The sequence below is a fragment of the Brachyistius frenatus genome, unplaced genomic scaffold (genome assembly GCF_029030835.1).
Source record: "Brachyistius frenatus isolate BFR_SWC_R1_liver_20210118 unplaced genomic scaffold, ASM2903083v1 Contig_431, whole genome shotgun sequence".
Classification (NCBI taxonomy): domain Eukaryota; kingdom Metazoa; phylum Chordata; class Actinopteri; family Embiotocidae; genus Brachyistius; species Brachyistius frenatus.
In genome coordinates, this window is record NW_027211030.1 from 15 (window position 1) to 24876 (window position 24862).

General features: G+C 44.7%; 2 protein-coding genes across 2 annotated transcripts; one reads left to right on the forward strand and one right to left on the reverse strand.

Annotated features, from left to right (window-relative positions):
* Window positions 1-347: 347 nt before the first annotated feature.
* itih2 (inter-alpha-trypsin inhibitor heavy chain 2) lies at window positions 348-8626 on the reverse strand. The gene is made up of 19 exons (XM_069725587.1): window positions 8365-8626; window positions 7627-7659; window positions 7251-7289; window positions 5974-6146; window positions 5788-5892; window positions 5533-5695; window positions 5352-5459; window positions 4881-5009; window positions 4661-4777; window positions 4381-4549; window positions 4182-4307; window positions 3570-3751; window positions 2956-3141; window positions 2686-2825; window positions 2140-2312; window positions 1876-2031; window positions 1671-1784; window positions 746-944; window positions 348-656 (listed from the first exon to the last, which is right to left on the reverse strand). Exons 1-19 carry the CDS (start codon window positions 8458-8460, stop codon window positions 404-406), a joined length of 2661 nt encoding a protein of 886 aa, XP_069581688.1. The 5' UTR covers window positions 8461-8626; the 3' UTR covers window positions 348-403.
* A 1667-nt stretch (window positions 8627-10293) lies between these two features.
* itih5 (inter-alpha-trypsin inhibitor heavy chain 5) lies at window positions 10294-22928 on the forward strand. Its single transcript, XM_069725592.1, has 14 exons — window positions 10294-10511; window positions 10603-10647; window positions 11242-11405; window positions 12194-12295; window positions 13472-13740; window positions 13948-14117; window positions 14450-14566; window positions 16475-16646; window positions 16892-17201; window positions 19183-19856; window positions 20437-20490; window positions 21646-21762; window positions 21840-22217; window positions 22429-22928. The coding sequence occupies exons 1-14, from the start codon at window positions 10395-10397 to the stop codon at window positions 22686-22688; spliced, it is 2949 nt and encodes a 982-aa protein (XP_069581693.1). The 5' UTR covers window positions 10294-10394; the 3' UTR covers window positions 22689-22928.
* The last annotated feature ends 1934 nt before the right edge of the window (window positions 22929-24862 follow it).

Consider the following 24862-nt stretch of genomic DNA (forward strand, 5'->3'; position numbering starts at 1 on the left):
AAAATATGATAAAAAAGTCATACTATAGCATGTCGTCTAAAATATGATAAAAAAAGTCATACTATAGCATGTCGTCTAAAATATGACAAAAAAGTCATACTATAGCATGTCGTCTAAAATATGACAAAAAAGTCATACTATAGCATGTCGTCTAAAATATGACAAAAAAGTCATACTATAGCATGTCGTCTATAATATGACAAAAAAGTCATACTATAGCATGTCGTCCAAAATATGATAAAAAAAAAGTCATACTATAGCATGTCGTCTAAAATATGATAAAAAAGTCATACTATAGCATGTCTTCTAAAAGATGATCAAAAAGTCATACTATAGCATGTCGTCCAAAATATGATAAAAAAGTCATACTATAGCATGTCGTACGAAATACGGTCAAAACGTGTCATAAATCATTGAGGATAGATGTATTTCTCCAGTGACACCTTGACATTACAGCTGTTAACGTGAGTGGGTCAGACATACCGATGAGTCCGTGGACCAGAGGCGAGTACTGGTTGTCGTTGGGAACGTAAATGCCGAGGAAGTCGACGCTGACCGGATTCTTCTTCCACACACGATGAAGCAACACCATCACCTGGAGATTATTATCCATCGTGACGGTAACATGAGAGTCCTTCACGATGGAAACCCTGACCCTGAAAACAGAAGTGCAGCATTCAACCAAACTGACTCCGATGTCAAAGCAGCCACGAAGGCGCCGTGAATTTGAAGGTCCGTCGGTTACCCGTCCTGTGTGATGTTGGCCGTGGCCCCCCAGGTGAAGGAGTGATTGTTCCCGCCGTCGGTCATGGCGATGCCGTCTGTGCTGACCGTCAAGCTGACGCCCTCCGGCCGGTAGTAGACGGCGATGGTGCCGAAGTAGGTGTTCAGTTTGCCCTTGTGCACGCGCTTCGAGGAGATTAACTGGCCGTTCACCACCAAACCTTCAGGACAGGCGGGAGGAAAACCCCACGAAATATAACGTCACACTGTGTTCGACGGTCCAATGAGCATCGAGCTACAAATGTGTCGAGAGTAAACAAAAACAAAAAGCAGTCCTATGAATATTTATGACGGCTCAGCTGAAAGACGGATGCACACAACAGTCAAGTCCAAACCGACCTAACGCACGCTGTTCTGTAGCTCACGGATGTAAACTCAGGTCAGATTGTCTGAACTGGTGTACAAAGAAATGGATTTCATTCTTACAAATCAGTTCAACGTTTAAAATAAGAAAAAAAATGATCAAATTAAAATGTATTTTGTGGGCGGCTGTGCGCCAGACAATTTCCCAACCAGACTCTGTGACTTCCTCCGCTGGTTGCCTGGCAACTGTATATAGAACTATCTGTTTTAACATGCTAAAAAAAACAAAAACAACAACACTCACGCTCGTCAGCACATTTTAGGTAAATATGTTGTGCAGAAAGATAAACTCTAAATATTTTCCCAAATTCTGCAAAGCTGGCAAATCCAAATTTGTGATTTAGGAATTTTTTTTATGGGTTATGTGAATAAAACTGACTTGACTTGAAGTCTGCAAGACAACAGCGGTGGTCGTGTTTGTTTCCAACAGTAAACAGTAGACGTGGCTATAAATGACTTCACGGCAAGGGAGGAAAAAAATATGGTCAATTGCATATTATGTTTAAATAATTGCGGTGAGGTACCCGTCCCGTCGTCCGACACCAGGTTGAGAATGTGTCCGGGTTTGGAGTCGATGTTGAAGCAGACGTCCATGTCGCTGCGCGGCAGGTGGACGATGAAGTGAGGGTCGTTGTCCACTGGATGGGGAGACACCGAGCCGGTTAAAAGACATCGAGGGCTGTTTCAGGTGTGACACTGCGGCCCGTAAACGGCCTCCGAGTGTTTTACCTAAGTTAACGTGCTGGGGCAGAGACAACTCCACCGGACCCTTCTCCGCCTGACTCGGGGGGGCCGGGGTGGTTATCTGGACCCAGGGCGGAGGCTGGTAGACCACCCGCACCGGAGCCAGACCGTTGGGCGCCATGCCTCCGCCTACTCCTGCTCCTGCGTTGCATGTGAGACAGTACGACGCATAATAATTCGAATTCTAATAATTTAATATGACGTAATCGTGCTTTTTTTTTTTTTTTTTTTTTTCCCCCGCCGGGCAACCTGAGCAGCAGCCGTGTTTGGGGTCCCTCGGGGAGTCGGCCAGCAGCCTCTCCGTGGCGTCCTCGCTCTCCACCAGCAGGGCGGTGAACGGCGTGACGAACTGATGCTCCACGGCCAGAGTCATGATCCGCTGGGTGATCTTCCTCTTCTTGACGGCTGTGGGAGCCAGAGACCTGAAAGAGGAGTCACGCTGCAGCCGTGAGACGCCGACGGGCCACAAACTCACTCATCATCACCTCAACGATAAGAATATATTTCTACCAACAAAAAAAAAAAAAATCTCACGAGGGAGTTTGCCATGTTAAGACATCATTTTTAATAATTTATTTAATAAGGCTGAAGCCTCATTAAATAAAATAATGACTAATTTCTTACGTGTTGCTTTAACTCGTATTTCAACATTTTGTCTTTAAGCCTTTTTAAGTTTTATGTAAAGCACTTTAAATTGCCTTGTTGCTCAAATGTGCAACACAAATGTTTTTCCAGGACATCCTCGTCAACCTGACGTCGTTCTACACGTTTCCGTACGAGTGATTTCTCTCTCACCTCTCGCTGATCAGCTGTTTGATGGTGAGGTAAGCCCACATCTGTCGGGCGAAACCCGTGAACGAGTGCTGGTGCTTGGCCAGCTCCGCGTCCAGCTCCGTGGTGTCAGCCTCCGTCTCCAAGGTGATGTCCAGACGGGCCTGCGGGACGGATATGAAGTCGTTTTTTTTTTCCCATGAAAACCACCGAAGACGGTCTTTTAAAGGTTTTAAATCCACGAACGGTCCCGCAGGATTGAACGGGTGAACGTGAGTGTTGTCGTCGACTCACAGCGGATGCGGTGGTGAAGCTGGTGAGCGTGTTGCTGTCGGACGGCAGCACCCTCCCGGCCACCACCAGCTCGGAGCCGCTGAAGTATTTATCGAAGCGGTTCTGGGTGACCTCGGACACCGAGTCATCCGCGAACTGGATGCTGATCCTCCTCAACAGAGGAGAGGAAACCTGGCTGTAAAATGTCTGCAGAGAGGGAGAGGGAGGGAGAGGAGGGTGACTGATGCGATGTCTCCCTAAATAAATACATTTGATGAGGAATTTAGGTTCAATTGAAAGATGAATTGCTAGATTTGGATTTGTTAAACGAGCTTCGACTCGCCAAGACTGCCGCACCTCATCACAGTGAACCGACCGACGGGCATCAATGTCAGAAAGTTCACTTTCAGAAGACAACATTCAAATAATTCTGGGGTTGTTTTACAAGGCTGCATTCACAAGAACACGTTGTTGTTGTTGTTTTTAAAGAATGAAACTTGGTTCAGCAGCACAGAAAAAGTATGAAAAACCTGTAATGCAAAAACAGAAAGCAGACGCACGGAGCTCCTTTTTCTGCTTCAGACTTTTTCAGATTCTAAAATGATGCAGAGCGGGTCGGTCTCCCGCCGTCGTACCCTCAGCTGCTCGGCGGCGTCGTGGTTGGCGTAGATCCTCTGAGCCATCCCTCTGTTCTCGTTGGCGATGCGCTCCAGGAAGTCGTAGTCCACGTCGAAGCCGATGCCCAGAGAGAAGAGAGAGAACTCCTCCCTCATCACGCGCTTCACGTTCTTCTGGATGACGCTGAGCTTGATCTCTCCTGCCGAGAGAATCCGTGACGGGTCAAGTTTAGATTCATATTTAAACTTTAAAAAGCTCTCGCAGTGAAAACTACCAAGAGATAATATAACTAAATAAAACTTAGCCTGTTAAATATGTGATTGTTAAAAAATAAATTTAAAAAAAAAGGTGTTCTCTACAGTTTATCGGTCGTTCTGTACTGTTGTTGTTATTCGTTAAATGTATGGTGAAAAACCTTGTCAGAGGTCATCAGTTTACTCAACGATAGAAAAAGAGGTCCCTTAAAGAAAACATGTGGGAACCACCGTTACTACTAAATGTCAAAAAATGCATTCAAAAATCATCCAGCGTGTGTTTAAATGGCGAAACCTGAAAGGAGGATTTTAATTGGTCAATCAGAAGTCTTTTGTTTTTTTTTATTTGCATCTGAATCCGTGAGTCAGCCTCACCAACAGTGGGATCTCCATCGGACACCAGGATGATCATGGAGACGGAGCGAGGGTCGATGAGCCCCTGATTGGACGCCCTCACCAACATGTGGACGGCTTTCATTAGGGCCTCGTTGATGTTGGTGCCTGGAGGCAAATATAACAGTCAGATGTTTATCAGAGTAAACTCCACCTGATTATATTCGTGGCTCCGTCGTACCTCCGTTGGGTTTGATGTTCTGGATGTATCTCTTGGCGTCTGCGACCTGAATGGTGGAGCCGGGCACCAGATCCTCGCTCCAGCAGCGCACGTTGTGGTTGAAGTCGACGATGCTGAAGTGATCGTCGATGGTGAGGTCGTCTAAAATGGCCTGCATGGCCTCCACCGTCTGCCAGAGAAGTTTTGGACTTTAGTGCATTCTGGGAAACGACCACAGGGCGGCGGTGTTGCGGAGAAGACGGAGGAGGAGGAGGAGGGAGCAGGCGGGCCACCGACTTACTTGCTTCATCTTGACCCCCCACATGGAGCCGCTGACGTCGATGACGAACACGATGTTTTTAGGAAGAGGGGAGAGGTTGGAGGGAGCGAAGAAATGAACGAAGTGACCGTCTGAAACCTGCAGGAAGTTTACGACAATCCTGTCTGAACAGCTGTTTTCAGTATTAAAGTAAAAAAAAAAAAAAAAAGGTGATTTATTTCCACGACACTAGATGTGATACCTGCAGCTCTCCGGCATTACTGTCTCTGGTGACGTCATATTTGACGGTGAAGACGCCGTCGATGGCGCTGCCCGTGCAGTTCTCACACTTTCTCTGCTGCTGTAAGTTGGGCTTGAAGACGATGTGAGCCTGAAGACACGGACAGAGAAACAAAAGACGTGTCCATACTCAGATGTGGGAACAGATTTGGTGGAAAATTTGGTCTCGGAACAAAAACAAACTACTTTTTATATAAGTTGCATCATCATGTTGGAAATTTGGAAAATGCCAACCTGAGTGTATTCTTTGTCTCATTTTGAATGAAAATCTGTCAAGAAACTTTTACCAATCGCTAACTAATGAATATTTTAGGAGCGTCTTGGGGCCCAGATGAAGGTCGTCTGACTGTCGTTCCCCTGCGGATGCGCCTGTAACACGTTTTTAAAATAACAAATCTAAAGAAATTGCGCGTGGGTGTTTTCCAGCGTTTACCCTGTCTTTGGAGGATGTAACTTTAATCAGGCTTGAGAACTGCTCTCCGAGGGTGTTCGCCATTTGGACCGTGGAAATCCCCTTGGGCTCGAAGATGTACACGTCCACCTGAAAGGAGATCGCAGTTGAGAGACGACGGCTCGGTGAGGCTTGAACGCCGGATAAATCCCGACGTTCTCACCTGGAACTGCGGCACCAGCCTGCCGGGCTGCAGGTACAGCTGGTGCTCGTAGAAGCTCAGCCTGCGCTGCATCAGCTCCTGGTAGTGGAGCTCAAACTCGATGTGGCTGCCGGGGGGAACGTGGACTTCTGTCTTGAAGGTCTCCATGTCCTGAGAGTTAGCCCTGTGGGGAAGAATAAAAATACATTTTCGTGAAGCTGTAAAGAAGAAGAAGAAGAAGAAGAAGGAGTTTGGTCCGGGAGGCTGGCGCGGTACCTGACGATGCCCGCCGCCTTGCCTCTGGCTCGGGCCTGAGCGTACAGGTTCCTGGCCACCGTCTTCTCCTTCACCGAGCCCATGAACATGATCCCGTTCACATTCCTGCAGTGGAGAAGGGGAACGACAAGTTAAGGATCGTCCCTGCCGTGTTTGGCAGATCGCTGCGTGAGTCGGCGGGCTCACATGGTGAAGTTGGTGATGAAGGCTCGTTTGGGGATCTGCACGTTGAAGCCGATGCTCTGAGCTTTGGCGCCCGAGTTGATGACCGAGCTCCTGACGGTGGTGTGGGCGAAGCGCGACGTGATGCGGCTCTCCACCTTGTAGCTCTTGACGGTGATGTCATCTCCGCGGATGGCCTGAGCAGACGGTGGGAGAATAAACGAGGAGAATCTGGGAGTCGAGAAGTTTTAAGTTTCTGGGACATTTTTTTCTGTCCTTGTAGACGTCTCTTTCACAGAACTAATCGTCTTTTCTGATCAGGATTAACTTCTATTTGACGCTTTGTTTGCTTTTCTTTGACTTAATTTAGCAAACTTTTTTCCATCTATATCGAAAAAATGTTTAAAGATTGTTTTGTTGTCAAATCTTTTTACTACAAACAACATTCCCTCCGGTTTGTTTAAATTTACAGATTTCTTTCAGTGTATGTCAGGACAAGTTCATATTGACCATTAATTTAGAAATCAATAAAGGAACACAGAAATGTTCCAGTTTGTCTTTTTTTGAAGTTTTTTTTTTTTAAAGCATCTCTAAAAGTCAAACTTAATATTCTTTTGATTTGATTTATTTCTGCGTTTACTTCGGTCTCAGTCCTGCGTTGGTTTTGAACCTCTTTGCTTCTGGTTTAACTGAGTTGATCGAGATTTCAGCAACACTACATTCATTATCAGCCTCGATTACATATGTTTGGTAAAGTCCTCTACGGAGTCATTTCAAAATGTTAGTTTGAAAGATTTTGTGGGTCAAATTGGATCTTTTAACGTAGAATAAGGTGTTAAATATTTCATAAACCTCCAGTAGATTTGATCCACATCTGTTTTATTCGTTCCTAAAAGACTTTTTAAAAGGAAATTATTGTTAACAGTTCAGTTTGGTCTTAATCTGACAAAGATTTAAAGTAAAATATGTTTCTTTTAGTTCTTCATAAAGTCCATCTCTTTGTTAGCAAGAAGTAAAATTTAAATCAAAAGCATTTTCTCAACATTTGATACAATACAAGGAAAATAAACTATTTATTGACTTTACACGACCGCGCCGCTGATTTGATTTGTTAAACAGAGAGACATAAAAAAAAAAAAAAAAAAAAAGGGGGGAAGGGAAGCGGGGCGGGATTAACAGTGAACAAAGTCAATAACTCATCAGTCAGGAGAGTTTCTTCAAACAGCAGCTGATTGATTATCAGATAAAGTTTAAACTCTGTCACAGAAAAGAGAGCTCGAACAACAAGCCCAGAGTCATACCTCAAAGTCTTCCTGCTCCTCGCTGGTCAATATCGCTCTCTGAAAAACACACACACACACACACACACACACACACACACACACACACACACACACACACACACACACACACACACACACACACCGTCTTAATGTACGTTCTGAATGCAGATTATAAATCACAATCTACTGTTATTAAATTTGAGACGGTGCCCGGATCTCAATCAGGATCGAAGCGTCTGTGTTTGTTGACGTCTTGTTTGTTTTTGTGTAATCAGCTTTCCACCGATCGATGACTCCAAGTGTTGCGACATCAGCGAGAAACCCGCATTTCTTTCTCTGTTCGGTGTATGCAGATGAAATTAAAAAGTCACGTTGCTCGGAAGAAGCTTCTCACCTTGTGTCTCTCCCGAAGGTCCCGTACGTCTGACTGGAGGAAGAAAGAAAATCACGTGTGTTAAATTTGGAGGTTTTTTTTTTAGGAGATTTACATCTTATTTCTATTTCAGGCCAGTCTGTCGTACAAGAGCGAGTTTTAGGACCAGAATTTAGATTTGATTTCAAAAACAAATACAAACAGAAGAAAAAAGGTTTCTGTATTAATGTTGAAAAATAACATTTAAACATCAATTAACGCAGTGAGATCAATAGGATGTGCATGTAGGGTTGTTTTTTTCTGCAGCAAGTTGGGGAATCGCTGTGTGTGTTTTTCCACTCTGACGAATTTCAAGGAATTGTGACAAAGTGTAAAAGGTCAAAGGTCAACGGTCAGGGCCAGCTTTTAGATTACATTTACAAAATTTAACAGATACACAAAAAAAGGCTTTTAAATCATGTACAATTTAGTCTCGTGGAAGAAATTAAGTTTTTGTCTCTTTCACTTCTTAATGTTAAATTTATCTGAAAATTATAAAATTATAAAAAATAAAAAAAAAGTTAAAAAGTGAAGTTAGGTCTTCAAAATGAGGCCGACGACAACAAATAGATCCAAAATATACTCATATACTGTCTGTCAAAATATAAATGCGTGTTTTGCCTTTCTTTCCCATCATTGAAACCAACCAAATTAGATTCTTAAAATGTTGTATAATCAGAGTTATCGCAGAGATTTCGGCCTTCACGCCCTCCGACTCACCGTCTCTTCATCCCACTCTCCGTCGATCACGAACTCGAAGCAGCGGCCCTCGTGGACCAGCAGGAGCCCCAGAAGCAGCAGCAGCAGACGCCTCATGTTTCCAGGCCTGTGGGCTCACACACACATATCCTCGCACAACACACACGAAGAAAAAAACAAAACACAGCGAGACGGTTCCTTCCGCGGGGAGAATTAGAGCGGAGCTGAAAGCTGAAGGTTCAAATCCAACTGAGCTGATAGACTCCCGGCTCCAGTCAATATTTGTTGTGCTTCATGTAACGAAGAGAGCAGAAGGAAACTTTGAAACTTGACCTGCGGGGTGGGCAGGATAAACGGCACACACCAGAGCCTCTCGCAGGTTAAACACGGCGTTTCAGGATGTTTCAGGTCTCTGATATAAAACTCACAAACTGGACATCGTGACCAAATATGATTCTGTTATGTTTCTGACCTGAAAAGCGGCAGCACTGCAAACAAAAAAAAAAAAAGCCTGTACAACAATAAAGATACATAATAATGAACATTTTCATGACAAAGATTTAATTCTCCATTAATGTTGCACTTTGTCCACAAGATGGCAGCAAAGTAGACTTCGCTGATGACGCCTTCACGTCCTCACTGACGCATTGCAGGGCTGAAAAGTGGATTTTTGTTGTTGTTGTTGTTCATTTGTTTTTAATTAATGCTTCATGTTTCGGAAAATGTGTGTAAAAACTGGTGTTTTTTTTATACGACAACTGAAAAGTAAAAAAAAAGTAAACAAAAATGTGAATAAAGTGAAATTAATAGAGGCAAATGAAAAGTTAATGTGTCCTCACGGAGACTAAATATTGAGCTAAGGGCTAAACGTTTGCAATTAAATGAAAGAGAAACATAAAAGCCTTGTTAAAAAGTCTTATTTAATGTATTAGCTTTTGTTTATTCGGCTGTGACATTTAATATATATATATATAAATAAGTTAAATGGGAAGGGAAAGTGCAGATTTATGGAAAAGAGCTGATGGAAGTCATGGTCATGCGTTCCTGACATGCTACCTTCAAGTGCTCCTTGTAAACTGCAGCTCCTGTGCTGTTTAGTGAATACCTCATTCGGGCTCCACAGTATTTCTTAACAATATGTTGTAAATACAGAATTAAGTCTTCTAATTTAAAAGCAGAACAAATGAGGAGTCTTTTAACAGACTGTGCAATTTGTTTGTTTTTATGATCATTTGAACTAATTTGATCATGAATCAAGTGAAACCTCTAATAATTTGATTGTTTGAATCCAGACACATTCAGCAATGTTTTTTCAGCAGCTGCTAAATCAAACACAAAAGTTGACAGAAAAACTAGAGTGGACTCTTCTTTCATCCAGGATCCAGCTGATGATCCGTTTTATCCACCATCAGAAACACTGGGATGACCTGTGGACAGCAAACACAACACTTCCACTTCTATTCATTTTAAATGTTTTTATATGTTCAACCTGAGCTTCCGTTATTTACCTTTAAATATCAACATAAAAAAACTTGAATTCCATTTAAAACTTTAATATCTTTATACAGTGATCTTCCAATTTATCTTCAAGGTCAAACTTGAATAGTATTTTGATGTTAAATTATTAAAGAAAATTAAACTTACAGTACAATATAAGATGAGCAATATTACACACCTTCTTTGTGATTTTTTTTTTTTAAACTCTGTGAAAACAACTGATGAACACAACAGAATCCAAAACGACCAATAAATTAATTTTCAGGCGTCATATTAACAGACTCTTCAAATACTCCTTCATATAATCTGCAGCCTATTCGATGCTTTACTTACAAAAACTCCGACTGCACCTGAAGGCAGCAGCAGAAGCAGGCGTGGGACCGAGAAGGCTGCATCTCTCTCCTCCGGTGGGTGGACGGATTCTTGTCCTTCTCCTCATCGTGGCCGCTCTGGTCTGGACAGAACTTCGGACTCGGAGACGCTGCGCGCTGGAAATAATGTCCTCTTCATCTTTTTAAGGACTTTTAACGGAGAAGAAGAAGAAGAAGTGCAAGATGCTGCTGCTGCTGACTCTGCTCCTGTGTTTGTGCCCGAGTGCGCTGGGGCAGCTGGAGGAGTCCCAGTTTGGAGATGATGCTGATTCCGATTTGGCTGACTTTGATTTAGACATTGTAAGACACTTTTTTTTTTTTTTTTTGGTGGAAAAGTTTTGCGCATTCTGGTGTTTAGATTTGGTCTTAATGATCGTGTTTGTGTCCACAGGCGCCGCGCAGAGTCCCACGGCAGGTGAAAACTGTATTAGCAAAGGTAAAAGAAATCAAATTTTGGTTTGAGTTTAAATTCTGGCATTTTTAAAGTAAAATTTTAATGGCAAGGACAGAATTTTTTTTAAATTTTTTAGATTAGAAGTGGGGTCAAATCTCAGTTGACTGTCCTAAATCTCATAATATGGCACATCTGATAGATCACTTCTTCCCTCGGAGATTATGGGTTAATCGTTTGAAAGGCTGTCAGAAGTATTGGTGAGCCGACCTCCCGGACTTTAACAAAAACAAACTGATGTTCATATTTTGAATATTAGCCTGGAATTCATGACCTAGTTTGAGTTATTTCCACTCTAAACTCGTGCGCTTTGGGCGTCACTCAGGAGATCCGCCAAGCGCGCAGATGTGCCAGAGTATCTGTAATGCGTTGGATCTGAGCTCCTGGGAAAACATCCCACATACTGTTTAGTTGTTGTAACTATGGAGAAGTCCAGCTATTATTGGGATGACTTATCTGGGCAGATGAACAAAACAAACAAACAAAAAAAGAGGAATTATCAATGCGCAGAGCAGAGATGCGTAAAATCAGGTTAGATTTAGTTGTTGATATTTGGCGTTTTAACTTTCCTTTTCGCAGGAGACCAAACCTCACATCCAGGAACTCTCCATCAAGACCACCATCATCTCCCGCTACGCGTTCACCGCGGTGTATTGCGCCATGCTGAACCGGCACTCCGCCGCTACCGAGGGCGTCTTCCAGTTCCAGATCCCCGCTGACGCTTACGTCTCCAACTTCACCATGTAAGAGCCACACGGCTCATTTTAACAGCAACACTATCACGCAGACGGTGGACCTAAAATCATAAAAAGATCATCAAAGATACTTTAAAAAGCTGTAAAGCTTGTGACGTGTCAGTTATGACCCCTCGGATGTATTTTGTCACCCTCAGAAGGTGCTCAACCTGCAGGCACCGCTTCAGAATCACTTTGAATTAAGATTTTCATAAAAAAAAAAAAAAAAAAATTCTGTGAAAGTAACAAATGATTCCGGTTATCAGGTTTTGGAAAGTTTTTAGTATGAAATTAGATTTGGGAAAGTGAGATGAAGCGATAAATGCATGCCTGTAAAAAAAAATTAAAAAAAAAAATCTAATAATGAAGAAAGTTTCCTTAAGATGCGGCTTTAAAATTGAAAAAACAAACAAACAAACAAACAATAGCATCATCCACGTCGGCTTCAGTTTTTTTTCCGACTACTTAATCAATCTAAGCAGAGTTGGACGTTTAGGAAAGGTATTTTATTAAAGAGACTTACAACAGGATTTAGAGGCTGAAAGGATTTACGATGGTTCGGTTGCTATGGAGATGCCATCGAGGAGACAAGAAAGCGTGACAACTTTTACGCTGCTGTTAACACACACGCACAGGGACGAGCTCATTCAGGCGCCGGACCGGCACTCAATAAAACAACAGGATTTTGTCGACTAAAATTCTCTCCTTTGTCCGAGAAAAGCGAGCTGAGCCGTGACAATAGGTGGTCCTCAATCTGAGCAGCGCTCTAATCCTCGACCTTTGACCCCGTGAACCAGGATCATTGGAGGGCGTGTCTACCAGAGCGAGGTCAGGCCAAAGGAAAAGAGGGTCAAACAGGACAACGGGAAGCCCAAGAACAAAGAGTCAGGTGACGCAGGGTAAGAGAAAGCAGAGCGTGTGTGTGTGTGTGTGTGTGTGTGTGTGTGTGTGTGTGTGTGTGTGTGTGTGTGTGTGTGTGTGTGTGTGTGTGTGTGTGTGTGTGTGCGTAGTCACTGCTGCTCCAAAGATTGTCATGTAAATCTGTGACCTAAGAAGGGACACTTGGAAGAAGTGACATCATACCGTTTTCCAGCTGTCGTGCAGAAAACCTGACATTTCATAAAATGAGATGAAGTGATTCATGGACCGTGAACGGGGCGAGAGAGTGAGGAGACGTGAGGTCAGACAGAGAGAAAAGGGGCGTCCATATCGATGACATCACCGCTTGGACTCCACTCCTTCGAAAATCCTCCACCTTTTCCTAATTGCTCCGGAGTTCCTGTGCTGTTCTCGTCATTTCATATTTTCTATTCACAGCTGCTCCGTCAGTTTCTATTAATCCCTCCTCATATTTTGGTCCGTGTGGTGACACTGAGGGAACCTGAACGCGTCTGCACACACGTTAACGCCGCCTGCTGCTTTTAAATCTTTACGAGAAAAAAGGATTGTTGGTTCAGGACGAAGAAGTGCAGCAAATATAAGTGAATGAAAACAAACCTGGAGCTTGAACAGCTGTTGAACGCGTCATATGAAGTTTTTAAGTTCAAAACATACTGTGACACATAATGTACAATCCAACTCGAGGACACTGAATGCAACACGTGTGCCGCACAGATTCTCCCCGACAGAAAACAAACACGTGAATTTCACATGTGCAAAAACTCGTATGACCACTTGGGACCACAAGACACATGTAATTGTGAACATGTGGTAAACATGCATCGTACATATGATCAGGTGTGAAAAACTGATGTGTTTTTAATTATTTGCAGCAGGGAAGAAACTGTGATTGAGCTTCTGAGGACTTTAGATTATGTGTCATACAAATCCAGGTTTAATTCAAGTATTTGTAATCTTTCCCCAAAAGTATACTACAGTTTAATATAATTATATTTTGAATATTTGGTCTCAGTTTGTAACTTAACAGCCTTTCAGTGCCCAACACTGATGAATGGGAATCAATGAGTCTATTAAAAAAAAACAAAAAAAACTCAAGTTTTTATATGTTTTGGAAATAAATTCAGATGATTTATTTACACAACACTGGTTGGTTTCTTCTGTGTCGTCTCCTCCAGCCCGGAGGCGGAGGTGGAGGTGTTCAGGATGGCCGTGAACATACCCGGCAGGAACCGCGCCGTCTTCCTGCTCACCTACGAGCAGCTGCTGCGGCGCCGCCTGGGACGCTACGAGCACGTGACCAGCGTGCGGCCGCTGCAGCTGGTCAGCCGCCTCAGCCTGGACGTTACCGTCGTCGACCACTCGCCCGTCACCGACCTGGAGGTGCTGCCGCTCCGCAACGGCAAGAGCAGCTCGGCGACCGGTCCAAACGCGCCCAAGATACCGGGTTCGTAAATAAGAAAAGTACTGAAGTGCAAAGAGACAAGATTCTATTTACTCCCATTTAATTTCACAGGAAACGCCCCGAATGAAACGAACCTAAATCCCAATCCAGTTTAAATCCGCCTTTATGCCGCTGTGTTATTTTTTTGTTTTAGTTTTGTTCTTGATTCAGTGAAAACAAAACGCCGTGTCCCGTCTTCGTGCTCCGCAGCCAAACCCGAGCTTCCCGTCACCACGGTGATCAAAAACGAAAAGAACGTCTGCCGGATCACCTTCAGCCCCAACATCGTCCAGCAGGCCAAGATCACCACCAGCGGCAACCTGGGAGACTTCGTGATCCGCTACGACGTCCGGAGGGACATGGGGATCGGAGACATCCAGGTGGACGCTTTAAAAGACGAACGTGCAAAACAAACACAGGAGATGAGCAAACGTTTTAAAGAGGAAAACCAACTCTGTGAAAATAGTTGTAATATTTTCAATGCATGCACGAACATTTCCCATCCAGCTTCTCACACACACACACACACACACACACACACACACACACACACACACACACACACACACACACACACACACACACACACACACACACAGTCATCCACCCACCTGTTAGTCATTCATTCCCCTGGCTCGCTGCCACCAGCCTCCCGCCGCTGCCAAACTCTTCATGTCAGTCTTCAGAAAACTTCTGCGTCTTTCTCTCCCAGGTTTTAAACGGACATTTCGTCCACTACTTCGCCCCCAAAGATCTCCCCGTCGTGCCCAAGAACGTGGTGTTCGTGATCGACACCAGCGCCTCCATGTTGGGGACGAAGATCAGACAGGTACGGTACGGCACTCTCACTGGACATCCAATAAAATAACAAACAGCCTTTTCCATTTGGCGTTCGATTGTATCTTTATTGTATTAAAATAAACGTGTAAAAAAAAAAAGTCAAACCTTATTTATTTATAATCACGGCATGATAATACAGGTGAAGCTTTTGCATTAAGGTGCATTAAGTTGCTAAAAGAAAGCTCTAAAATCTTTAGATTTGGGGCTTCCACTTTTTTTTTTTGAAGTATTGACTGAGAAGAAAGAAAGAAGAAGAAAAAACGAGTGAGGAAACAATGAAGTTTGTTTCTGGAGGACGCTTAAATGAAATCTGCTCTCCTGAAAGCAACTCAATGCATCATAAATACAACTTTAAGGGAATGACGGGAATGAATTTGTGCATCTTAATCATCGGTGATATTGAGCGGGAAAGTTTAGTCTTAAAAAAAAAGCCTTTTCAGGAGCTTTCAGCTTCATCAGTGGACCAAACCTCGAGTTAAGATCATTTATTTTCAGCTTCATTGTGATGGAAAAGTAAGCTCTTAAAGCTTACAACAATTTAAAGCTATTAAATATTGGTAATAAATGAGATGAAATATTCACTGCCCGTTGTGTCGGCCGGTATCAGCTACTTGGCTGACTCAGGTGTGGTTCTGTACATTTTTATTTGTTGCTTCCTGTTAATCTTCCTGTTCCCACAGCGAGCAGTTTGTTTTCCTGCTGACGTTCACACCGTGCCCCGAGTCCAGAATTGAATTTGAGCCAATCCCATGATCGCTTTTAGCACGCGACGCGTTTTCACATTAAAGTCTCACCTCGGAGCAGAAGCACCAGACACAAACTCATTCTTAACTCTTCTCCCCGGAGAGTCGGAGGAAATCCCATCCATTTTCTGACAGCCCTGCTTCCCCTCACAAAGTCATTTCCCCCCTGTTTTTTTTGTTTTTTTTTGCCAAGTGGAAGAGTTCAATAGCTGCACTGGATAGGAAACGTGACACCCCACCTCCTCACTCCCACACTGGAATATCAATATCAGACCTTTTTTTCCTGCATCTGCACCGTAATCCCCCCGTCGGACGGAGTCGGAGCTGAACTCTGCAGCTGCCGCGAGCGAAGAACCAGAAAACAGGACAAGGCCGAGCTGTGAGGGAGGAAGGTCAGCGTCTATGGAGTAATGGAACTTTCGAGACAACGGGACCCTCGACCCCTCGATCTGACCCCCCCCACACAAATCACCAGCCCCCAGTGCACCGCGGGAACAGAACAACAAGTGTGTTTTGAAGTGGCGTCACAATAGAGGGCTTCAGTGTGGGTCAATCTGTGGTCCTGACCCCTTTGCTGTATACAGCCCCGTATAGACATCCATAACCCTCCCTCTCGCCCCCTCGCCCCCTCCTTCCCAGCACCAAATTATAGATCTCACCCACGCTCAGGGCTGCAAGAGCTGCCGGAGACGATGACGCTGAAGCTGCGAGAGACAAAAGTGGGAAGAAATCTAAATGTCAAAACTCAACCGGCGCTCGAAAACTTCATTTGTGACATGAAAAGATTTGCAGAATCTGATACAGTTAAAAACGAAGGGTCACTAAAAGCGGCAACCAGCAGTGAAGTCGCACGTCTGCTTGGTGGACGACCGTTATCAAGCCTCCAGTTCTGATTTTGTACGTCTTTTTGAGGCTTATTTTCTAATGAATGACGGATTATTTTCAGATGGAGCGCCAGAAAACGAATAATAAGGAGACTTTATCTAACAACACCGAGATAACTGGTGTAAAAAATTCAATGACTTTGTATTTGAGAAGTTAAATGGGAGTCTATGGAGCCGGCCTCTAGTGGCACTCGGTGGTACTGCAGCTACAGGCGGTGGACACGCACTGTAGCTCATTTTCTAAGACCTTTTTATCTGTCTGTGTCTCAGACTAAAGACGCTCTGTTCACCATCCTGAGGGACCTGAGACCCGGCGATCGCTTCAACTTCGTCAGCTTCTCCAACAAGATCAAAGTTTGGCAGCCGAATCGTCTCGTGCCGGTGACGCCACTGAACATCAGAGACGCCAAGAAGTTTATTTACATGCTGATGCCCACAGGAGGTGAGATATTATTGTCTTGCATTGTTCGTCCTCTTCAGGATTCCTACAGTTTTAGTAGAAGAATTGTACAACCAGCAGTTGAATAGAAGAAAAAATCTCAGCTCACTGGTTTAAAGTGGAAAAACCTATTATTCAACGAGCTCTGATTTTCATTTCGCCTCGGGGTAGTAAAAACTATAAAGTTTGACTCCGTCACTATATTTCCATTTCCTTGACATTTTCATGAGTTATAATCTCCACTGAAGGCACCAACATCGACAGCGCTATCCAGACCGGCTCCTCTCTGCTCCGAGATCACCTCTCGGACCCCGACACCGGCCGGAACAGCGTCTCCCTCATTATTTTCCTGACGGACGGACGGCCCACGATCGGCGAGATCCAGTCCACCGCCATCCTGGGGAACACGCGCTCGGCCGTGCAGGAAAAGTTCTGCATCTTCACGATCGGGATCGGCAACGACGTGGATTACCGGCTGCTGGAGCGCATGTCCCTGGACAACTGCGGGATGATGCGACGCATCAACGAGGAGGTCGACGCCAGCTCTATGCTCAAAGGGTTTGTCTTTTGTCTCTGTCCCTTTAAATTAAGTCAACATATTGTTGAAATATTTCTTCTGTCGCGTCTTGTGCTCCCAAACAGCTTCTCAGATTCTGTGTTTTCCAAAACAAGATTATTTTTGTAAAATCGGAAACCCGAAAAGGAGTTCATGAATGTTCGGAAACTGGTGTTAAACTGATCTAAAGCTTGCCTTGAAAATGGCCTGAGACCGGCTTCACACTGGGGTCTGAAATTGGTGTGAAATTCGGCTTGACACTAGAATGAGAGGATACTGCAATGGGACTAAAACTTGGTCTAAAATGGGCCGATGTTGGTCGGAAACTAGTCGACCACACTGAGGTCGGAGGATGATCTCAGCAGGTAGTAGTAGTGATCTCAACAGGTAGTAGTAGTGATCTCAGCAGGTAGTAGTAGTGATCTCAGCAGGTAGTAGTAGTGATCTCAGCAGGTAGTAGTACTGATCTGAACAGGTAGTAGTACTGATCTCAACAGGTAGTAGTAGTGATCTCAACAGGTAGTAGTAGTGATCTCAACAGGTAGTAGTAGTGATCTCAGCAGGTAGTAGTAGTGATCTCAACAGGTAGTAGTAGTGATCTCAACAGGTAGTAGTACTGATCTGAACAGGTAGTAGTAGTAGGACGCAACAACTTAAGACAATCCTCAGACCTGAATCTGGTCAAAAACTGGCCTGAGGGCAGAAGTCCATTTTCTGACTGTCGGCCATCTGAGTTTATCCCCATTTTGAAATAGCATTTTTTTTTTTTAAATACGATATCTGACCACCAAACTCACGTATGCAAATATTGCATCTATATACCCCCCCCCCCAAAAAAAAAAAAAAAAAAAAAGTCATGCAAGAATCTCTTTTGTCCCATAAAATACATGGTAGATTCAGGATATTCACAACAACACGTTAAAAACAAAAACCAAGCAAAGACTCACTTATTTAAACATTAAGCAAATTACTGCCCAGTACCCTCCTTCCCCCCTGTCCCCCCCATGTTAATAATCTGCCTCTTATTAGCCAATTAGCTCGCCTTAATTCCTCCCATCTCCCCCTCCGACGCGTCCTTCTGTCTCTCATCGAGCTACGAGGGAACGAAGGACGTGCAAATGCGACGGTGCTGACAACGGACCTCTCGAATCGACTCCAACATGTGGCAGACTTCAACAGCCGCCCTCTTTCTCTCTCTCTCTCTCTCTTTTTTTCTTCTTCTGCTTTATCCTTTGACACACAACCCTCTCCTCTCTCTCCTCCGCACTTGGACACACGACGTGTTTGTTCAGTTGAGCAGGAATGTGTGCGTGTTGTGAAACCTGCGTCTGAGTGTGTACGCGGGGTTAACAGATAGACTCCGCTGATAATAGCCGCTGTCCTGCTTGAACAAACACGCCAGTTAAAAGAGGTGAGGAGGTTTACCGCCGTGTGACACACACACACACACACACACACACACACACACACACACACACACACACACACACACTTTATACACACTCATTTTTGAATGTGTGCACAAACTCTGGAGTTGGGTGGCAGAAGCTTAAAAGGTTAGACAAGCAGGGTTTACGGCCGGAAGGCGGTCTTGTTTGGATAAATAAGACATTTGATGAAATCTGCCAAAGGAACCGTTTGTCACCTTTCACAAAAAAAAAAAAAAAAAATACAAATAGGCGCCGAACTTGCGTTTGACTGATTATTAAGAAAGAAGATGATCGTAGGTTTGGCAAACTCTGTGCATGAAGTGTAAAAGCAGACAAAAAGAAATAAGGTCAGTAGCGTTTTTAATACGCTGGAAGTCCGTTACAAGTTGGGCAAAGCACAGAGCAAGATTAGTGTTTGAATTGTCTCTAGAAAATGCAACAATTTGAAGCCCTCGTATGTTTCTCAGTTTCCTCACACAAGGCTCATTTCTCGGGATGTCCGTCGGCACTCGGCGAAGGGCGATGCCCAACCTATCTTTGTGTTCCCTTCTAGGTTCTACGACGAGATAGGAACTCCTCTGCTGTCTGACATACGCATCAACTACACGGAGAACTCCGTCCGGTACGTCACTCAGCATCTCTTCACCAACTACTTCAACGGCTCCGAGATCGTCGTCGCCGGCAAGCTCACCAACCAGAGCGCCGAATCGCTCCACGTGCAGGTTACCGCCAGCAACGACGACAAGAGCATCGTCCTGGAGACCGACGTGCCGCTGCGGCACCGACAGATGGAGACCGAGAGGCACGTGAAGGCCGCCGCCGCGATGGCGGCCAAGGCCCCGGGGTCGGGGGTCACACAGGGGTTAGGGGCCGCGCTGGATTCGATAGCGGAAGACTTCGTGGAGCGCATCTGGGGTTTCCTGAGCGTCAAGGAGGGGCTGCGGTCTCGGCTGCTCAGCCAAACCAGCAAGGAGAGGGAGGACCACATCCAACTGGCCACCAACCTGTCTCTGACCTACCGCTTCCTCACGCCGCTCACCAACATGGTGGTGGAGAAGCCCGAGGTGCTGGCCGACGGCACCGTGGCCCCGGCGGCCACCTCGGCGCCGACAGCTGTCGACGCTGTCTCGACTGCCAACGAGCTGCCGGGTGACCCCGACGAAGGGAAGCCGCAGAAACCCGACGGGGAGACGGGCAGTCAGACTCCATCTCTGCGCAACACAATTGGTGAGGACGCGTCTCGTCATTTAGGTCGTACAGATTGTCTAAAAAAAAAAAAAAAAAAAAAAAAGTCTGCCGCCGCTGGTAAACCGATGAGTACAACAGAATGGAAACGTTTGAGTATGAAATAGTGCGGTTCTGAAAAGTTGGACCTCTGCAGCGGCCAGCGGATCAGAACTGGATTGAAAAGTCACAAAAGGAAGCGACGTGTCCATTTGTCCATCGCGCATTTAGCTGTTTACGAAAAAGCAAATGAATCTGCAAAGTCAGTGATTCCCAAACTGGGACTCAAGAGACTAAAAGGCCGAACAATCGCGCTCGAACTGACTAATTTTCTTACAAGCGATTGTTATTACGTATTGATGTAAGAATTAGTTGTGAAAGTGCCACATTTCGAGCCTCCGAGCGGTGACAAGTATTTCAGGTAAGTCGTCCCTGAAGAGAACACGCAGACCACCTCTCACCTGTTCAGACGCGCTGATAACCGACCCGTAAAGAGTTAAATGTTCCTCTATTGAGAGACTTTTAAAACAATGGCAAGCCTTCTGACTCGCAACTGGAAATAAACATTCCCTTCCCCTCGCAGGTAAAGCGGAGAGACGACCGACCAAGAAATCCATCAGCATCTCCAAAACATCAGGTGACGCCCCGTTCTCTCGCTGTCTTGTGTAAACATGCCTGTTTCCTCTGATAGCATCTGAGCCCTACGTACTGTACGTTATACAGGGGGATGGAGGGTGGAGGTGGAGGTGGGCGGAGGTGGGTGTACAGTAGACTCTCTCTAAGCTCTCTACGTGGGCGGCCTGTAATTTGGACGATCGTCAGACGGTCGGCGGCGATCACTCGAGGAGCTGGAAGGATTCCCTCTGAACGTGAACCCGAGGAGAGGAAAAGAGCTCACAGGGGTCTAATTGAAATACCGACGCCGGCGCTACGTGGCACTTTAAACAAGCGAGGGCGTGTCGGCGAAGCGGCGGACTAACGAGACGTGGATGTTTGCGCATGTGTTACGGTAAAGAGAGGGAAGCCACCAGAAGCCCTTAGTGAGGCCCTAATGACGGAGTCATTAGGGCCGCTCTGTCATCTTCACCTCCGTCCTCCTCGCTTCATCCGAAGTGGTTCTCAGAGGCTTCAAGGGCACTCGAGCTGAAGATATAAACTCCCACATCTAGTTTCTTTGTTATTTATTGAGTTCAAGCCCCGCCCCCTCCAGTTTTCTGAACATTACCTCGTACATTTTATGAAGTGATTAAAAAAAAAAAATCGTTCTTTTTTTCTGCACATTTTATCTCCCCTAACAAAATACTAAATAATTTTAATTATAGGTACATTTATTTGTTTTTTTTTTGTTTTGTATTTTAGCCTGAACAACACATTTAAAACGTTATTGTTATAAAATGTTATTGAAGAATGTAAAGTCCTTTATAAGCCAAAATTTACAGAAGGATTATCAAAAGGTGTGACTGTGAACTCGGCTGTAACGACAGCTCAACTAGACTTTATAACATTTAAACACAAGAGAAAATGATCCATCTGAGGAAGGCAGCGGCGCAGCATCCAACTTTAAAATGTGTTTTTATTAACTCCAAGAAATCCAACTCTTTTTCTACCATCAAAGAAAATTACCGACCTGCGCTATGTTCTCTCCCAGCGGCCCGTTTCTGAGAAGAAAACATCAAATTAAGCAGTTAAACTCTCAAAATGGGTCATTTATTGGCTACCGAAAGGCCTTCTTGTTCTCTTACCGACTCTTCTTTCTGTGTTTGAACGCACCGTTTCCGTCCCCCTCCGTCAGCGGATGGTGACCCCCACTTCGTGGTGGAGTTCCCCCTCAGTAAACTAACCGTGTGCTTCAACATCAACGGTGAGCCCGGACACGTCCTTCGCCTCGTCTCCGACCACAAGAACTCCGGTAGGCCTCACGACGCCGTTAACGAAACTCCTCGTTCCAATTATTCACGGGTTTAATTGGATCTTTTATGTCCTCAGGCGTGACGGTTAACGGGAAGCTCATCGGCGCCCCGGCTCCGCCGGGCAGCCACAAGCTGCAGCGCACCTACTTCAGCAGCATCACCATCGTGGTGGATCGGCCCAGACGCGCCTACATCGAGGTGACCCCGAAGAAGGTCATCCTGGACGGGCGGGACCGCGTGGTTCTGCCGTGCCACTCCACCGCGGCCGTGGACAGCGGCGTGCTGTCGGTGGCCGTCGTTGGGAAGTCCAACGTCACGGTGACGGTCGGAGGCAACATCAGCTTCGTGATCCTGCTGCATCAGTACAAGAACCCGGCGCCGTACCAGCGGGACCACCTGGGCTTCTACATCGGGAACAGCGAGGGGCTGTCGGACGGCTGCCACGGGCTGCTGGGTAGGTGTCCGGAGGAGATTCCATCATCGCGACCACGAAGGCTTAAAATGAGTATTCCTTCAATTTCAAGAAATTCTGGATCACAGCAACCGAACAGGACTTTACTGACCCGTCAAAGTGGCGCCGCCCGTCTGTTACAGCTATAAAACAGAGACGGTCTGAAACAGGAGCCGAAAATAACTCCGAACCCTTTGATCCCTTCTGCTTTTAGGTCAGTTCCTGTTTGAGGAAGTGGGGCTGGCAGAGCTTCCTGCGCACGGAGACGAGAAGCCCTCCCGGGTCCTGAAGGTGAAGGACCGCTCGGTGCCGGTGGTCCAGAAGAGCAGGCGCATCTACAGCGGGACGCAGAGCGTGGACTGCTGGTTCGCCCGCAACAACGCGGCCAAGCTGATAGACGGACAGTACGAGGACTACGTGACGTCTCACATGTTCGACACGGGAGAGGGACCACACGGGACGAACGGCGCGTGAGGAGACGGACACGAACTGAAGCGTTTAATTATCCGACTAAACATCTTTTTTTATCCAGTGTACATAATTATCACGTCCCAATAGACCTAGTCGCATTTCAAACTTCTTTCTACCTACAGGTCCAACTTTTGAATATATTTTTGTACTATTTCTAATGAAAATTTAATGTTTTTAATGATATGACTTCTATTATTATTTTTTACAATACTTTTGTAATTGTAAATAAAACATTTAAACCCACATTTTTTAGGCTTCTTTCTGACACACGTGTGTGATTTTTTTTCTCTCACACCTAATATATATATGTCAGCGTGTCAAAGTAAAACGAAGATCGCACCTGGTTACCACGGAGACCAGCCCCGGTAACTAACCCCTTGTTCCCATGGATGACTGGACGCGCAGCGATCACACAACTGTGCGCACACACACACACACACACACACACACACACACACACACACACACACACACACACACACACACACACACACACTCAGCTCCGTGCTCTTCCCTGTCATCAGGTGGAGGTCACGGGGGCCGGTGGCCACGCCCACACAGGTGTTCTCCGGCCGGGGTCCCGCTCGGTGCAGTCTGTCGTCGCGCTGCCTCGCCCCGGCCGCCGTAGGAATTCAACACCACAAAACATCAGGCGACAAGTCAGAAGGGAAAAAAACAAACGTCTTTTTACGTTCAGTATTTGATTGAAGTTGGAAAACGAAGCAAAATTTGGCCTTCGAGATCGACGGCAGCTCAAACTTTCATCTTCTGTATTCATTTCGTTTGAGAGTAAGTTGACGTATTTGTGTGATTAAAAATGTTGGAAACACCCGGTGGAGAAGTTCTCCAGAGATTTTTGCCACTTTAGCAGGTAAACAGTCTTTTTTGGGTGGTGGAGGTGGCTCATTGAATTTTTGATCCAGTAGACAAAAGATAATTTAATGTTGTGCGTAATAACGCTGCACTGTTTTTTTTTTTCTTTTGGTGGTACGACTAAATACTTGTGATCATTTTTTTTTTCATGTGTCAATCATTTTTATTCATAGCACAAGATTACAGCGATACATTCGGTCAGAAGCGCCGCGGCGGTTCGCAGCCCGTCGACGACACTTCGGGACGTCTCGTCCACATGTTCATAATTTGATTTATAGAAGAAAAAAAAAGATTAAATACAAAAAAAAATACGTTGAAATACAAAATAAAACATCACAGATGGAATATATCAAACTGTAGACCTTAAGGATAAATGTAAACAGGTAAATGGAAATGTTTTTAAACTGTATATAAAGTCACCGATCACTTGCTTCAGTCGGATTCAGGACTTTTTTGTTTTGTTTGGCGATTAAGACTCAAAACTCACAGACTGTTTGTCTTTTCAGAACTCACTCACTACACTTCCTATTCCAATGTATTTACCACAAATTGGACCACAACATATAAAGTACAAAATACATATAAAATATTGACAGAATAAATAAAGGAAATGTGCCGTAACATGAAGTTTAATACTGAGCTGAGAGGATTTCTGTATTAGGACCTCTTTTAGGAGGAAAAACAACAACTCTAAGAACAAATCTTTTGATAACAAATATTTATATTGTTTATAAGTTCCAATATTGACATGAAAAATTAGTATTTGAAAAAAAAGTGGCAAGAAATACAAGTCATTTTTACACTTTAGAGTTGCTTGTTGTGTATTTCATTAGACTGCCTGCAAGGCTGGCGTTTTACTCACTCATGTTTATGCTAAGCTAAGCTAAGCTAAGCGAATCAGCTGCTGCCAGACGTTTGGCTCTGAAAATTTGGGTTTTATTTTGAAATGTTTCTCTCAAAATATTCGGATTATCATGACTTTCATAAATTATAACTTTACGCTTCCGTAAAACGCATATTTATCAAAATTATTTTGTAAAGTCTCGGGGTTCTTCAAACCAACAGAGGTTCAAATACAGAGGTTATTATTCTTGATATTTTAGTGCAACCATAAATATTTTTCAACCATGACATGAAAACTTTTTACATTTTCTGTTGCAAAGAACGAAAACTTTTTTTTTTTTTTTTTTTTTTTTTTTTTTTTAACCGACGCGTTTCGTCCGTCACAACGTTGGCAGCCAATGTTTAAAATAAAAAAAATAAAAATAAAGTCCACTGATCACCCGTCTTGACTTGAAGTCGGC

Coding starts and splice junctions, on each gene's coding strand:
- itih2 (XM_069725587.1), bottom strand. CDS start 8,460: ATGAGGCGTCTGCTGCTGCTGCTTCTGGGGCTCCTGCTGGTCCACGAG. Junction 7,660..8,364: donor GAGAGTGGGATGAAGAGACG/GTGAGTCGGAGG, acceptor TTCTTCCTCCAG/TCAGACGTACGGGACCTTCG. Junction 4,550..4,660: donor GGGGGGTCAAGATGAAGCAA/GTAAGTCGGTGG, acceptor CTTCTCTGGCAG/ACGGTGGAGGCCATGCAGGC.
- itih5 (XM_069725592.1), top strand. CDS start 10,395: ATGCTGCTGCTGCTGACTCTGCTCCTGTGTTTGTGCCCGAGTGCGCTG. Junction 17,202..19,182: donor GCCAGCTCTATGCTCAAAGG/GTTTGTCTTTTG, acceptor GTTCCCTTCTAG/GTTCTACGACGAGATAGGAA. Junction 22,218..22,428: donor CGGCTGCCACGGGCTGCTGG/GTAGGTGTCCGG, acceptor TTCTGCTTTTAG/GTCAGTTCCTGTTTGAGGAA.